At 38.9% G+C, this 17413-nt stretch overlaps 1 protein-coding gene across 2 annotated transcripts in view; it reads left to right on the top strand.

The window, feature by feature from the left end:
* Positions 1-566: 566 nt before the first annotated feature.
* The window catches only part of LOC144975339 (protein Wnt-2b-A-like), a 30505-nt gene continuing 13658 nt past the window's right edge, over positions 567-17413 (top strand). The window contains exons 1-2 of one of the 2 annotated variants that reach the window (XM_078919322.1): positions 567-1219; positions 9566-9895. In XM_078919322.1, coding sequence (XP_078775448.1) covers positions 9705-9895 — 191 coding nt within the window. In that variant the 5' untranslated portion in view covers positions 567-1219; positions 9566-9704. Of the gene's footprint in view, positions 1220-9396; positions 9896-17413 lie in introns of those variants that run through there. The other variant, XM_078919323.1, reaches the window with a different exon arrangement.

The raw sequence follows: 17413 nt of genomic DNA on the forward strand, positions 1-17413 counted from the left end.
TTTTGCTGTGCTAAATACCAACGTTTCATATTTTTGACCAGTTTAACTATAATCTTACTTTTTAGCATCTGGTCCATCCCGACATACTACCGTTTTGAGACGAGGGGTCACATATTTATTCATAAAAATTTTTCCTCACACCCCTGAATAAGCCAGGAATAGTACAAAGATAAGATCTGATTCAAATAACAGTTTTTTTTAAATGATTTCGTTTCGCAGCAAATCTTTCCACAACTAAATCAGTGCTTGTCACTCACTACCTGATGATTTCATCGTTTGATTATTCGTTTGTGTCTGCAAACAATAAAGCAAACGCAAATGATATTCGAATAATCTGACCGTCCGTCCGTCCGTCCGCACCAACACTAAAATACTCTGTATAATATTGGCAGTAAAGGTATCACCACCACCCGCCCACCCGGTGTGAAGAGGGCGCGGAAGTGAAAGCGAAGCTGGCAAAAAGGGCGCGAGGGTTAAAGTAACCGAAACGAACGAACAGTGTCATGAGGTTCTATAAGAACTGGAATCGACGTGAAAAAATCTCACAAAGTGACGAAGTCATTCTTTTGATATCTTTGTGAGAATTCTGGTGGACTCTGTAAAAAAACAAATCAATGTTTTTCATTTTCACAAGAAAACGTTTATGTCAAATATCGACTGATAGATTGGAGTGAAACCTTAAGTACCGTCAATGTAAATGAATTTGATTTGTTGATTAAATGAATGACTGATAGAAATATTGATCGGGTGATTGATTGATTGATTGATTGATTGACTGATTGATTGATTATCAATCTAATCTGAAGATTTAAGGGACTAAGGCAAACTTTCATTACTGTACAATCAATCAAGAGCTGATTGTTACGTCATCATCTATGCATTTCAAATAATGAATATTTTGTGAGCGTTTTAACTCATTCTCTATACCTTTCAATGTTTCGTTTTTGAGATCAGATCAACTAAAAAAATTGAATACTTTTTTAACTAAGAAAAGAGAGAAGAAAAAGATAACGAATAACTATAAGTTATCCTGCACTTAATCCATCCCATCGTTGCAACGAATTACTTGTCTGGGACTAAAATTTTCCTGTAATTTGAACGTTACTTAAAACACATTTCTTTGCTGACTTTTATTGTATTGGATTCTAATTACAATTTGGAATTTTCCAAGCCATCAAGTTGTTATAATACAATGGCTGAGATATTGTATTGATGACAGGTAAGAATATCTGGTATATAAAAAAGAAAAAGAAAAGCGATATACGCACACAACATGCGAATTGATATCGCGTTTGACAATAATTATATTTACATTCCATTAACCCTCTCCTTACCAGTCATTTTCAGGGTTTTCCCCAAAACTTCACACCCAACTAACACAAAAATAGATTTTTTTATCACTCAAACACAATATCTAGTATCTAGTATCTAGTAGATAAGTTCTTGCGATACATAATTTCTTTAGCAAAACATGCTCTGCAGCACACTGTTCATTTTCTTTAAATGTTATGATTTACAAAAGAAATTTGAATAAGAAAAATGTTGGTGGTATCGTAACGTATGTGACGATTTTCCTATAGTTGGCAAGGAGAGGGTTAAACTATAGCGCAAAATAACCAGATCTAAATTCTCAATAGCTACTCCCCTGTCCACTAAATACTGAACGGGTAGCTAGGTCTTTCTGTGATATTGTAGTCTTATACTTTGGACATTCGAATAGGAACCTGTAGGTCCCTGTTCGAAACCCGCTCTGAGCGCCGCAAAGCTAAGTCCTTGGAAAAGACTCTTCGCTCACATTCTCTCTCTCTCTCTCTCTCTCTCTCTCTCTCTCTCTCTCTCTCTCTCTCTTCTTTATCAGTCCTTCAGAGGAGCTATGAGGCCCGTGGTATCTATAGCGTGAAACACACAATTACAAATTGCCTGTTACGATTTGTATAGCACCTAAAGTACTTTCTACCAGATCAAACAGACCCAGCTACCCACTCACTGCTGGGTAGAAAGGGAGTCGGAAAATAAAAACTCGACCTCACCGAGGATCGATCTCGGTCCCTTAGCTTATGAAGCGAGTGCTCTATCAACTAACCTATCGGAACCCCCAACTCGCTCTCTCTCTCTCTCTCTCTCTCTCTCTCTCTCTCTCTCTTTATCATACAAACACATTCTCTCTCTCTCTCTCTATCATACAAACACATTCTCTCTCTCTCTCTCTCTCTCTCTCTCTATCTATCTAACTATATATATCTCTCTCTTTCTCTCTCTCTCCTCTCTCTTTCTCTGTCTCTCTGTACCTATGTTTAGTATGAATACCTGGCGGGTAACAGCTTGTTTCTATCGAAAACAAAAATTGTAATAGCGCCTTACATGTATTATGTATCATTCTACATTTTCAGTGTTGTTGTTGGCTTGGGCCCCTTAGTAAAGCGATTTGAGCACATCTATTGGACAATGCAATGTACAAAAGCTCAAGGCTTGTTGTTTTTGTTTTGTTTATTTTTAGTTTAGTTTTTTTTTTTTTGGGGGGGGGGGGGTGGTGGTTGGGTTTTTTTTTTTTTTTTTTGTATTGTTCTGTTTATGTATTTTTTTGTTTGTTTGTTTGTTTGTTTGTTTGTTTGTTTGTTTGTTGTTTTTTTTTTTGGGGGGGGGGGGGGGTGGAGGGGGAACCTATAAGAAATTCACCTTTGACCTCATGAAACCATACTTGTGGTTTTATTTTAATTTCAAAATGTGTTTTAGGATCTTTGTAAAAAATAAAAGTATTGAGCTTTTATATAGGGCAATATTCACGAAAGGCGTGCTCAAAGCGCTTTACGAGAGGTCCATGGCTAACAGCAACACTTAACTTGAAGGACGTGAAATGACGCCTTATAGGCGATATTACAGTTTTTAGGACAGAGACAATGCTGTTAACGGCCAGGTACTGATTTTACACCTGAGCACGGTGAGAGAATATGAGTAAAGAGCCTTTTCCAAGGACTCAACTATGCGCCAAGTGAGGCTCGAACCCAGGACCTTCCGATCCGAAAGCAAGTGTCATACCACAAGACCACATAGCCGCATGGGTACTTGGCTTTCAATAGTTCGCGCGAAGTTTAGTCCTTGAAAACAGATTTTTACTCGCATTGTCTCACCATATGGGGGTCCCGATAGCTCAGTTGGTAGAGCAGTCGCTTCACACGCAAAGGGACCGAGATCGATCCCTGGTGCAGTCGAGATTTTTTCCTGAATTCCCCCCCCCCCCACCCCCGCTCCATGTCCACCTAGCAGTGAATAGTTAGCTGGGTCTGTTAGATTCGACGGAAAGTACTTTGCGATGGAGCAGCGACCTATCCAAAGGATAGCAAACAATTGCTATTGTCCGTTTCACGCTATAGAAACCGGGATAAACTCCAGATCCATGGGCCGAATGACTCTGAAGGACTACTTGTTCTCACCATATTCAGGTGTAAAATGACATCCCGTCCGGCAAACCGCGTTATCTCAAAAGATAGTATGCGCTTGGCTAAGAAGCTCATAACATTGCTATCCGCCGGAAGTATAACGGACCAACACACAAAACGATATGTAAACATGAACTTTAATAGTCTGGATAATACCGTTTAGTGAGTATTACTAATAAATGTGGATGGCAAAAAGCAATAACAAAGACCAGATTGACGTCAACTTCATTCTATCTATAGCCTGACACTGAACGTGGCCTTCGTAATGTAACGATGGCTACGCACTGAAACCAAAAAGACTGGCATTTTGACGTCATTATTTGGTTTTTGCACCGCCTAGTGAGTTGTCGTTAGTAGAGCTTATGGAAACAAGTAGTCCCATTGGTTGAACTATTGAATACAACTCACGATTTGTTTTCTTTTGTGGCAAAAGACTAGTATTTTGACGTCATTTTTTGGTCAGTGTCAGGCGAAAAGTAAACGACGGCTATGATCTGATCCAATAGATAGTATGCGCTTGGCTAAGAAGCTCATAACATTGCCATCCGGAAGTATAACGGACCAACACACAAAACTGTGTGTATCTACGAACGTTTATAGTCAGGTTAATACAGTTCAGTGAGCATTACTCATAAACGCGGATGGCAAAATACACCAACAAAGACCTGAGTGTCGTCATCTTCGAACTATCTATAGACACATGGAGTTGGAGTTTATTCATTTTTTTAATAACAGCGTTAAAACGGACAACTTGCTTTAAACCCTTTGGATAGGACGCTAGTATAATATTGCAAAGGACTTTTGCCAGATCGATCACACCCGGGTACCCAATCACAACTGGGTGGACAGAGAGAGAGAGAGAGAGAGAGAGAGAGAGAGAGAGAGAGAGAGAGAGAGAGAGAGAGAGAGAGAGTAGAGATAGAGAGAGAGAGAGAGAGAGAGAGAGAGAGAGAGAGAGAGAGAGAGAGAGAGAGAGAGAGAGAGGTGGGTGCTCGGAAAAATCCTCGACTTCACTTGAGATCGATCCCATTTCCTTTACGTGTGGTGAGAGTGCGCTACCAACTGGGACCCCCTAAGTTACATGGTGTCGATGTAAATGTTATGCGTAACATTGAATTTTAAGCTTGTATTCATATTACCTTGTGTGTAATGCCTTATTATGATTCTCATTATCATTATCATTATGATCATAATACTAATGATAGTGATCATTATGAGGATGATGATGATGATGATGATGATGATGATGATGATGATGATGATGATGATGATGATGATGATGATGATGGTGAGTTTGGTATCATAAATACCATTTCCATTATCATCATATCATCATAACCATAGTTATCATGAACCACCACGCGCTCATCAGTTTCTGTAGCGACAAACTGGGCCATAATTTTCTACTACCCCTTGGACCGGACTCTAATATTTTGCAAATTACTCTCCGTCCATTTCTGACAGACCTCGATACTCAATTACTAATGATTGGTGGACAGATATTATGTCAGGAAATAGCCTTGACAGAATTCGGAACCGATACTGAAACCTCTGGCTGTGAGGGCAGCCATCGTTAACAAATAGCTAGAATGCGCTTGGCCTAGGAGTTCACAACATTGCCATCCGGAAGTATAACGGACCAACACACAAACTCTGTGTAACCATGAACTTTTATAGTCTTGTTAATACAGTTTAGTGAGAACAACTCACAAACGCGGATGGCAAAAACAATAACAAAGGCCTGAGTGACGTCATCTGCATACTATCTATAGCCTGACTCTAGAACCCTCGAGGACTGGCAGTTTGACGTCACTTTTTAGGTTTGTGTAGCGTCTTGTGAGTTGTCGTTAGTAGAGCTCATGGAAACAAGTTATTTCATTGGTTGAACTATTGAATATAACTCACGATTTGTTTTCTTTTGTGGAAAAAGACTGGCATTTTGACGTCTTGTTTTGGTCAGTGTCAGGCTATAGATAGAATGCGCTTGGCCAAGGAGTTCACAACATTGCCATCCGGAAGTATAACGGACCAACACACAAACTCTGTGTAACCATGAACGTTTATAGTCAGGTTGATACAGTTTAGTGAGAACAACTCACAAACGCGGATGGCAAAAACAATAACAAAGGCCTGAGTGACGTCATCTTCGAACTATCTATAGATAGAATGCGCTTGGCCAAGGAGTTCAAAACATTGCCATCCGGAAGTATAACGGACCAACACACAAACTCTGTGTAACCATGAACTTTTATAGTCTGGTTAATACAGTTTAGTGAGAACAACTCACAAACACGGATGGCAAAAACAATAACAAAGGCCCGAGTGACGTCATCTGCATACTATCTATAACTTTACGATGGCTACGCTGTGAGTCGGATATCTCAGAATTGCATCGGTAAACAATCGATATTGACAGGTAGGCGAGACGAAATGAAGTTTTTATTTTACCAAACTTTGAAAAGAATGTAGAAAAACTTTGGCAAGAAAAAAATCCTAAAATGTAGATGGATAAAGCTTAAAATTGTCAAAAAGTCTAAAACTTCAAACTTTTTTGTTTTTAAGATATGATGAAATCTCTAGTTCTTACTTTGTTTTTTTTTTTTTTTTGCTTTTTTATTTTATTATTTTTTTTGGTAGTTGCAATTTGGGGTTATCTTAATCAATAGATATTTCAAATAATCGATTTCCGGCCAAAAATAATTCTTTTTTGGTGTGTTTTGTCAAAGTACGGCAGTGCACAATGACATCATGTTTTGTAACAAGAGCGACTAACAGACAGGAATGGAAGACACGAGAAATATAAATAGACAATGATGAGGAAACACGATACTGATACCATTCCAAGTCTCGTGTCACACCCGTGTCAGAGGCGCGCAGTGTATCCGGTATTCCTTTGTTTACTGTTTAATAAAAGATTTATTTTTCCGTATCAATACATACCCTGCAGGTAGACGATACACACAATCCTCTTTCAATGTTAGTATTGGAGACGCTATTCTCCCGTACCGTACTCTGGAAAAACCCACATTTTAAAATTTGGCCAGAAAATTAGTCCTTCAAATATTGATCGATTTAAATAACCCTCATCTTGGAAAAAAAACCCTCTCAAACCTGGGACTTCGCGAAGATTTTTGGGGTTTTATTTTTGGCAAGATGAGGGTCATTTAAATTGATCGATATTTGAAGGACGAGTTTTTTTTTGCCAAATTTTAAAATATGGGTTTTTCCATAGTACGTACGGCAGTTATTGTTGTTAGTCTGGTTGCTTTGTCGATGCCATGCTGCGACATTTTTAGATAAAATAATCAAAATCAAATAGAATAAATTCCTTTTCTTATCCATTCTAAGGACAATTGTTTTTATTCAAGGTCTATTTCGAGATATGTCTAAGATAACCTTGGCGTCAGTCGCAGTGCACCATCGCAAAGTAAGCAACCCAGGGCAAGATGAATTTTCTCAAAAAGTGTGTTGATATTAATTGTATGACTCGAAGCAGGGCTCTTCTAGACGGAAGAGCAACGCCTTATCAACGTGGCCATTTCGCCCTCAATTGGATTCAATTGTCTGATGTCACGTCGCCCAGCAACGGCAGCTATCTTGGTTCTAAACAAAGAAAATCGGTACTTATTATTCTTCATGCTGGCTAGGACTTTTCATATGTCTTGTGATCAGAATGTGTAAAAGTCAAAACATGATCAGATCTATGTTTTTTTTCCTCCTCTGGATACGCTTTTATGCTCGTAGGAGAAAATATTCCACAAGGGCGTCCGCCATTGTTCAGATAGTTTAGAGCCAGTTATTAAGTTACCTTGCGTCATTACGAGGATAGTGACGTTACGACTGTTGAAGCGTATTGTTACATCACTCACTGTCTGAGAGTCTATCGAAGACTTGTGGCACAAGGGACATGAGTCGGAAATTAGATGGAGTCGCCAGACACCTCAACGTATGCCCTTAAGAATGGAGACAGCATATAATAAGGTGTCGAACTGCCAAAAAAGATGAACAGAATAGCATATATTCATCCCCAGAGAAATTTTTTCCATAGGGTCTGTCTTGACGCCGTAAAGTGAGCAAAAGGGCAAAATTTCTGATTCAAGAAAAAAATAACGATAAGTATTGAAATGTAAGCTGCGATTTAGTAAACGAAGACAGATACTGTGGACGTTTCGGGTTTCCCCTTTATCAACAAAGCACGGTGAATGAAACACTAAGTACGAATGTTGATGTGTGAATAGCCACAGTATCTGTCTGTGTCTGTATTTTTAAAATAAATTGGAGCTTACATTTCAATATTTATCGTTATTTTTTCCTCCGAGCTTCTAGCAACATTTTCATTATTTCGTAGATGGAAAAATGTCATGCTTTGTGCCTTTCTTTCTTTCTTTCTTTATTTTATTATTTATTCATTTATTTATCCATTTATTTTACTATCAATTTATTTATATATTTATTAATCTATCGATTTATGCTTGTTTGTTTTGTTTATATTTAACAAGTCTGTGAGTTGAACTATAACACTTAAAAATATTGTTTTGACTAGCGTAGAATTTTGATTTATAATAAAACGGCCATACGCTTTATTTATCTTCTGGTCAAAAAAGCCCCAAACTTCAAACTCCAAATATTGATCAATGAAGGTGACTCCTTCTCCAAACGTCCAAAAAGTCTTCAACATGAGACGTGGCGTCTTAAAAGACTGTGTTTTGAGGAGTTAAAATCATTACAATCGATCGGTTTTTGGAAATAACAGTTTTCCAGCCAAAATGAATAAAACGTTGTTTTGTCAATATAAAAGCAAGAACAGGTAGATTATAAAATATGATAAAACTTCAACTATTCGCTTACTGTCGAATAACTCAAATTGATTTTGGCCTATCTTTCCTTTTGCTGAAAATGTAAATGATTTTATATTAAATAACAGTGTACAGTGGATGACTGTTAATCCACATCGGGATTATTTCTTTTTATCACGATAGAAGACAATCAATGACTGAAGATTGTTTCATTCTTCTTTTTTTTTTAGAGAGTAATTAAATCTATTGTATACTTAGGCATAGTTAACACCATACTCTAGGCGCTCTGCGCGATCTGGCAGTCTACAGGCTCCAAGCAAAAATCATAAGAGTACATAACAGAAATATGATTTATAGGGGAAAAAATCTCTCTCTCTCTCTCAAAAAAAGGAACACTCTATTCACACAAAACTATGCATAACATTGAACATCTATAGTCTGTTTGATATAATTTAGTAAGAACTAATCACCAAAACGGCTGTCTAAAACAATAATAAAGAGCTGAGTGACGTCAATTTCTTTCCTTCTATATTACTTCATGGAATGCCTAGGCGAATGCATCCAACGATGCCGGGCGGAAAGGGTTAATTTTATTCCTAATCCGATCACCCAACCACTCAATGGGTAGATGATCATTTCAGAGGATCATAGAGTTCGACGGATTCTAAAGTATGTAAGTTTGATCCTGGGTCAATACCTTTGCAAACTGGACCATCTGGGGCTCCAAAAAATTTGACCAACCCTCTTAAATAGATATAGATAGTTCGAAGATGACGTCACTCAGGCCTTTGTTATTGTTTTTGCCATCCGCGTTTGTGAGTTGTTCTCACTAAACTGTATTAACTAGACTATAAAAGTTAATGGTTACACAGAGTTTGTGTGTTGCTCCGTTATACTTCCGGATGGCAATGTTGTGAACTCCTTGGACAAGCGCATTCTATCTATAGAGTAAAGTCGGCGTGAAGTTGATTTTTGAAAACAGAAATTGTAGCCAAATAAAAAAAAAACAAAAATACCAAAAGACCCCCCCCCCCCCAAAAAAAAAACAAAAAAAATACAACAAAACAACAACAACAACAACAAAATACCAACAAAAAAACAAAAAAACAACACAACAAAGAAAAAAAAACAAAAAAAAAAAAAAACAAAAAAAACAACAACATGAAAACTGTATTCAATTAAAAAGAATGGCTGCGAAAAGTGATTATTCTTTTAAAGCTGTTAAAGCGGCTCAACCAACAGAGCTACCAACACATCATGTTGCAAAACCAAGCAACAAAAAGCACGATATAAAAGTTATTTAACGTTTCTTTTTTATCTTCTCGTATCCAGATAATAATATAATATTTGAAGTGATGTGTCAAGATTCAGCCCGATACACACAACAGTCTACAGATTGCTGTAATGATGGTGACATGATATACCACGCAACATCACTGGCATCAACGATCGTTATTTCTCCCACCAGCACATGATGAAGCTTGGTTTCCTCAACACCATCTTTTTCCATTTACCTCATCCTCACCACCACAACCACCACCGCCACCGCCATCACCACCATCAACAACATCATCATCATCATCGTAATTTACTTGCCATACAATTCATCGCTATTCTCATCGTCATCGCAAGCTTGTTTGAAGATGTGGCGGGATCTTGGTGGTAAGAATTTTATATCTAAAGTATACGTTATCATCATCATCATCATCATCATCATCATCATCATCATCATCATCATCATCATCATCATCACCGCCACCGATACCACCACCAACGTCTTCTTCTTCTTCTTCTTCTTCTTCTTCTTCTTCTTCTTCTTCTTCTTCTTCTTCTTCTTCTTCTTCTTCTTCTTCTTCTTATTCTTCTTCTTATTCTTCTTCTTCTTTTTCTTCTTCTACTACTATACTACTACTACTACTACCACTACTACCACTGTTATTACCACTACTACTACTACTACTACTACTACTACTACTACTACTACTACTACTACTACTACTACTACTACTACTACTACTTCTACCACCACCACTACTACTACTACTACTACTACTACTACTACTACTACTACTACTACTACTACTACTACTACTACTACCACCACCACTAAATTCTATAGCTTTAAGCAAGACATTTCTGTTGTCTCGTGTATCTCCATCATAGAGTAACACCATTCTGTAAATCTTTCTCCCAGTCTGGTCATAATTAACTAACTTACTAGTGTAACACAATCTCTCAACCAAACTTGTAAATGCGTCATGATTTGATTCGGTTAGCGTTTGACACCCGTTGTTCAATTATCGAACGTAGTGGCAGGCAAAGGGTTAATATGTTGTTACGTCATCCTTCACTTCGTAAACACATCATCAACAATTGGCAGTAATAAATGGATGAATGCTACTATTGAGATCTCAGCTTCAAGCCTATATTGTCGAGATCGATGTGAAATAAATAATCGTGGTGTACGATTTTTTAAAATGTGTGCGGCTATGTTTTTCTCGTGGTATGACACACCCTTTCGGATCGGTAGGTCCTGGGTTCGGGCCTAGCTTGGCGCAAAGTTGAGTCCTTGGAAAAGGCCCTTTACTCACATTATCTCGCCGTACTCTTGTGTAAAACAGGCGTTATGTCTCGTTTTACATGTTGCGTGTTTCTCTTGGTAAGGGACCCTTTGTAAATCGAATTGAGCACGTTCAGTGGATATTGCGCAATTTTACAGGTAGATTTTTAAATTTTCAAAATAATATAATATGACTTCCGCCTCCATCATTAGCATCCTTTTCGTATCACCGCCGTTGTCGTCATAGGATGTCACTTTTCTGCGATGTTGAGCAATCAAAGCATCCGTATGGACTACTGCACATCAGAAGCATATTGGCCCAACCAATAACAGGAAAGGACGACGTTGAATATATGCAAATTCAAGTTACTGACAGCGGCTTTCAACTTAAATAATATAACAACGATGATGTTGTTGATGACGATGATGACGGTGATAAATACAACTACTACTACTAGTACTACTACTACTACTACTACTACTACTACTACTACTACTACTACTACTACTACTACTACTACTACTACTACTACTACTACTACTACTACTACTACTACTACTACTACTACTACTAAAAATATAAAACCTCTTATTATACACAGGGAGCGTCTCATAACTTTAGTTTTATTCTTTATTGAAAAGGCTAAACTTAATCTCTTTCAACTCATAATTTACTCTCATAGGTTATAAAAAATATATAATCAAATAATTACCAACCATTTCTGCCAAAAGAGTTTTGAAAAAAAGCTAGGTCGCATCGCTGTTACAGTTCTGTTGGGAACAAATATTTTGAAATATGATGAAGTTTTAGAGTAAAATTGTAACCTCATTTTAACCCATAGGATCCCGAAAATCAACTGAAGATTCCGATGTCGAAATGTTACGTTTCCTGTACGTCATTGAATGGATTCCAGGGCATGCTGGACTTGGTGGAAATGGAGAAGCAGATATTCTAGATAAATATGAAGCAAACATAGAACAGAGTGAAGAGCCCGCAAACATTGAAGAGCAAACAATTGTAGTCAAAATGATATTTAAATAAACGTAGAATAAATCTCATAAAAATGCAAACAAAATGAGGATGTGAGAGTAGTGCGTGGAAGAGAATAGGTCCTCATCTTTAGACTCAGAGCAGGACAGAAACGCCATATGCAGCCTACTGAAAATCTGGCCATAAAGATACTGCCAAAATATATGCTCTTGCCAAAATGGCATGGAAACAGTGCCTCACGTGCTCCATGTGTCCTCGCTTTATGCTATGGATAGAAACCAGTCCTAGATAGAAATCGATGCTGGCCTTAATACACAGATATCCCTACGAAACTCAATGGCACTGCCGAAGAACTTCGGAGGAACGTGGAATTCGTTACCGGCATCGCATTCCAACTTTCATCTACTTCGGGGAATTTTTTAAAGCCCTTCTTTTTTTTTTTATGAAGCTTCCTTGTCGGTTGTGGGAAGTGACCGATTAAGGCATTTTATTGGGACCTGGAAGGTTCCGGGTTGGAGCACCGCTTCAAGCACTTTCGCTTTTTTTCTCCCAATATGCTCACTTTGGAAAACCTCGGTGATTTCTGTTGACCTCAAATGTTTGATTGATGGATTGTCTGTATTCCGTCGTGGAATGCTTAGGCGGCGGCATCTAGCAGTCCATCACAGAACGGCGTTTTGTCTTTGTAAATATATGACACATGTCTCGTGGCAGGTACGTCCCGTGCTTGAGTCCCGCTACTGTGAGTTACACAAACTTGAGTCATTGGAAAAGTCACTACCCACATTATCTCACTAATACCATGTGCAAATTGAGTATAAAGCTTTGTACTTTATGACAAAAAATCGCTAAAAAACGGGGTCTTTCATAATATTCAAAATGCACGAAGTGCACTGCAACATGTTCCATGCAAACAGTAACAGTACAAGTGTACGACGAGATATATGACTGAACTAACGCATTATAATAATTCTCTCTTATCGGCCAGCCACACATTTTTTAAACTCGAGAAAAATGATGATCATACATTTTTTAAAGGCGTCATGTTTAGCTCGAGAAGTTAAGCGTTGTTACTGGTTTTGTACAACTTGCAACGCTCTTTGAGCACGCCTAATGGATAATGAATGCGCTATATAAATCCTCAAGATTTAAAAAATTATAAAGTTCCGGTTAAATTCTACTTTTGTACAAAACTTTTCTCCCATTATCTTTAGTACTGACGTTTGAACTGTGTTTGACTCATCACCATTCTTGGAGTCATTATGATTCTGCGATTCCTGAACAACTCAATTCTATAAATCGTAGTAGTGTCAGTGTCTACTTAATGTAAATACATCTTAAGTACTCAGCCGAGGTTACCTATAACTTAGTTGTAATTAATTATGTAACGGATGTAAACCTAGAACGTAATGAAGTTCACGCGCGCGGAAATCGAATCATCATCCTCTGCGCATGTTCGGCGGTGTGGCATTTCCGTTTGCGGGATTTGTGTCAGGTACTAGGGTAACATTGTTATGGAGAATGTCTGGATTGGTTTGTTATAATAGTATTCTTTTGTTTTGTCTGGGAAAATTGGGTTTGTAGAAAAAAATGGAAAAGAAGTAAGAAAGAAAAGCTACAGAAAAACAGAGTTGTAATTTTTGTGTTGGTGAAGTATGTTATCCTTTAGTTCTCTGTCTATTTTAATTAGCAAATACCCAGCAGGTGGGTTACGAATGTAATTCAGGTCTTCACTTACAAAACACTTTTTTTTCATTCTGTCTAAAAAGATTTTAGGGGGTCCCGATACCTCAGTTGGTAGAGCATTCGCTTCACATGCAAAATGGTCGAGATCGATCCCGGGTGCAGTCGAGATTGTTTTCTGATCCCCCTGTCTACACAGCGGTAAATGGGCAGCTGGCTTTGTTAGATATGGCGAAAAGTACTTTGCGATGTACTAGCGTCCTATCTAAAGGATAGCAAGAAATTGTTATTGTCCGTTTCACGCTACAGAAACCGGGATAAACTCCGGTTCCATGGGTATAATAGCTCTGAAGGACTACTTTTCTCAAATTTCGATTTTACTTAAAATAAATCGATCGACTGATACATTTTGTAAAGAAATAAATCAATAATTTATTGACCTTCAGCTGTATAAGACTGTTTGGCAATATAAAGGAAATTATGTATTTTATCCTTAGCTTCATTAAAGCTATGGTGACCTATTTATCATAACTTATTTAGACTTGGTTAGCAAAATTAAATGAAACCAGTCTGATTCTTAAACAAAATGTACCATGTATTTCATAAGAATGCCTTTTGTCAGGCCCTTGTTTCAAGTTTGTTGAATAATAGAAGGAATGAATGCGGCTATGTGGTCTAGTGGTATGACACTCTCCTTCGGATCGGAAGGTCCAATGTTCCAGTCCAGCTCTGAGCGGCGTGTAGTCGAGTCCTTGTAAAAGGCTCTTTACTCACATTCTCTCGCCGTACTCAGGTGTAAAATGAGTAACAACGTTGTCTATGTCGAAACAAAATGTAATATCGCCTAAAAGGCGTCATGTCCCACCCTATATGCTAAGTGTTGCTGATGCCACGACCAAACAAAAGAAAAATCCGAGCACTCACTTTTTCCAACAACATAACCGAAAACCCCATTGAGAGATACGCCACAAACAATTCGAACTGCTTCAAAATCCCACAGACAAGAGCACAAAACTACAGAAATTCTTTCTTCATTAGAACTATCTCGGAGTGGAATGGGCTGGATGAACTGGTCATCATGGCACCACACCTAAACGATTTCAAGGCCCGACTGACATGGGCCCGCGCCCAATGAGGACGCCGCTGAAATACAACCAGACCATTGGTTTCTTCAGCGCCAACCACACAGATGCAGATAAAGATGGCTAAGGACTCCCTGTTAAGCGTTTTAGTGGATGTTGCTCTAGATAAATGCTCATGTTCTTTTAAAACGAATGACCAATATAATGATTTGTCAAAAGGCAGAAAGGTATGGGTTCCGGCTGCATGGCCTTGAGCAAATCACTTCGCCCTAGCTTACTTTGTGGCGCTGCACTGCGGCTGTCGCATGGGTTATTTCAGTCTTCCATTGGCATATAGACCATTAAGACAAATTTTCCTTTTGATATGAATATAAGCTTCTTCTTCTTCTTCTTCTTCTTCTTCTTCTTCTTCTTCTTCTTCTTCTTCTTCTTCTTCTTCTTCTTCTTCTTCTTCTTCTTCTTCTTCTTCTTCGTTTCCCCCCCCCCATATTGTCTTCATATAAAAATGTCTAGTTGTTGAAGTTGTTCCGCCGTTGTCTCTCTCAGCTCTGTCACGGGCTAATAGAGTTTGATCTGCAAAGGTCTGGTACCAGGCAGGCCAAAAATCCTCTCCTGCTGCTGCATACTTTGGGCAGGTCTGGAGTACGTACGATATATGGTGGGTGTCTTCTTCTCCTTCACCACAATCTCTCTCAGCAATATCAGGGACTCATAAAGTTTGATCTGCAAAGGTCTGGTACCAGGCAGGCCAAAAATCCTCTCCTGCTGCTGCATACTTTGGGCAGGTCTGGAGTACGTACGATATATGGTGGGTGTCTTCTTCTCCTTCACCACAATCTCTCTCAGCAATATCAGGGGCTCATAGAGTTTGATCTGCAAAGGTCTGGTACCAGGCAGGCCAAAAATCCTCTCCTGCTGCTGCATACTTTGGGCAGGTCTGGAGTACGTATGATATATGGTGGGTGTCTTCTTCTCCTTCACCACAATCTCTCTCAGCAATATCAGGGGCTCATAGAGTTTGATCTGCAAAGGTCTGGTACCAGGCAGGCCAAAAATCCTCTCTTGCTGTTGCATACTTTGGGCAGGTCTGGAGTACGTACGATATATGGTGGGCGTCTTCTTCTCCTTCACCACAATCTCTCTCAGCAATATCAGGGACTCATAGAGTTTGATCTGCAAAGGTCTGGTACCAGGCAGGCCAAAAATCCTCTCTTGCTGTTGCATACTTTGGGCAGGTCTGGAGTACGTATGATATCTGGTGGGTGTCTTCTTCTCCTTCACCACAATCTCTCTCAGCAATATCAGGGGCTCATAGAGTTTGATCTGCAAAGGTCTGGTACCAGGCAGGCCAAAAATCCTCTCTTGCTGTTGCATACTTTGGGCAGGTCTGGAGTACGTATGATATCTGGTGGGTGTCTTCTTCTCCTTCACCACAATCACACATGCCTGTGTCTCCTATTTTGAAAATTTTGCGCATGTGGTGTTTCAGGAGGTTGTATCCCGATCGCAATCTAAAGAATATAAACAATTTTATTTTATGTTATTACTTTATTTACTTATGAGGGTGGAACTTGAGATTATGAAAAAGAAAATATATTTATTTATAAGGGCATTTCCACGAATCTACCATTGTCCAGATCCTTCATATTTCTCAATTTAATTATATTTCACCTCATCAGGCCCCATGAAATTGCGTTTTCATTTCAAAAAGTAGTTCTTCAGAACAATCATGCATATGAAGCCTGAGTTTATCCAGGTTTCTATAGAGTGAAACGGACCATAGCAATTGCTTGCTACCCTTTTTTAGGACGCTTGTTTATCGCAAAGTGCTTTCCGCCAGATTAAATTGACCCAGCTACCCAACACTGCTTGGTGGACAGGAGGGTCAGAAAAAAAGATATCGACTGCATCTGCAATCGATCTCGTTTCCTTTGCTTGCGAAGCGAGTGCTCTACCAACTGAGCTATTGCGTTCCCCCAGTTCATACAGTAGCAGTCGCAAATTAGACGCCCTATGTTTGATATCACTCTCACAATAAACCACATTGTCTATGGCCACCTACTCGCCCACTCAGGAGTTGCAGTTTATCTTTTGTTTTTATTATAATTATTATTTGATATAGCGCCAGTGTCCACAAATAGTGCTCAGAGGTGCTTTGCAAATTTTTTTTTGGTATCCCACAAGTTCATTCATTCGACTACGAAATCACCACAACAGTCACACACACACACACACACACACACACACACACACACACACACACACACACACATCATGTTTGGCAATTCTTTCTTTACTGTGTGAATAAAAATTTGTTAATTTTTATTCTCTATTGTTTTCTGGCACTTTTCTACTCACTTCATCTCTTGTTGTTAATTGCAGGTTATACTTTCCTCCATATCTAAAATAGACCCAACTCATTGGCCGTGGATTCATGGCTGGGGTTGGGGTTGCAAATGATATTTCATTAAAAGTTTAATTAAATTCAAGTTGTTAACGCGTGTTTAACTACCGGAATGGGGTTGGGAGGGGGGGGGGGGGAGAAGAGGCGAGATAGGAGAGGATAGAGAGGGGAAATCGATCGAGAAGGGGGGGGGGGGGCGAACTTTGGGAGCGAGACAGGGGAAGCGAAAGAGAAGCGGCAAGACAGGGAACTCCAGAACGGCTAACTTTGATAAAAAGAAAAGTGACATGGATATAATCGTGGATACAATGTGAGTGTAAATCAGTCACAGAATGACGTTTCTAATCACTCATGACACATATTATTTACAAATAAAAGCTGGGGCGTGTACAATTTGGGTTACACCAGGTGTTTAGCCTTCCTACCAGGAGTAGTCTACGTTTCTAATTTTAAGAATGAT

The sequence above is a fragment of the Berghia stephanieae genome, chromosome 6 (assembly GCF_034508935.2).
Source record: "Berghia stephanieae isolate SIO BIC M18660-M18661 chromosome 6, UCSD_Bste_1.3, whole genome shotgun sequence".
In the NCBI taxonomy this organism is placed as follows: Eukaryota; Metazoa; Mollusca; class Gastropoda; order Nudibranchia; family Aeolidiidae; genus Berghia; species Berghia stephanieae.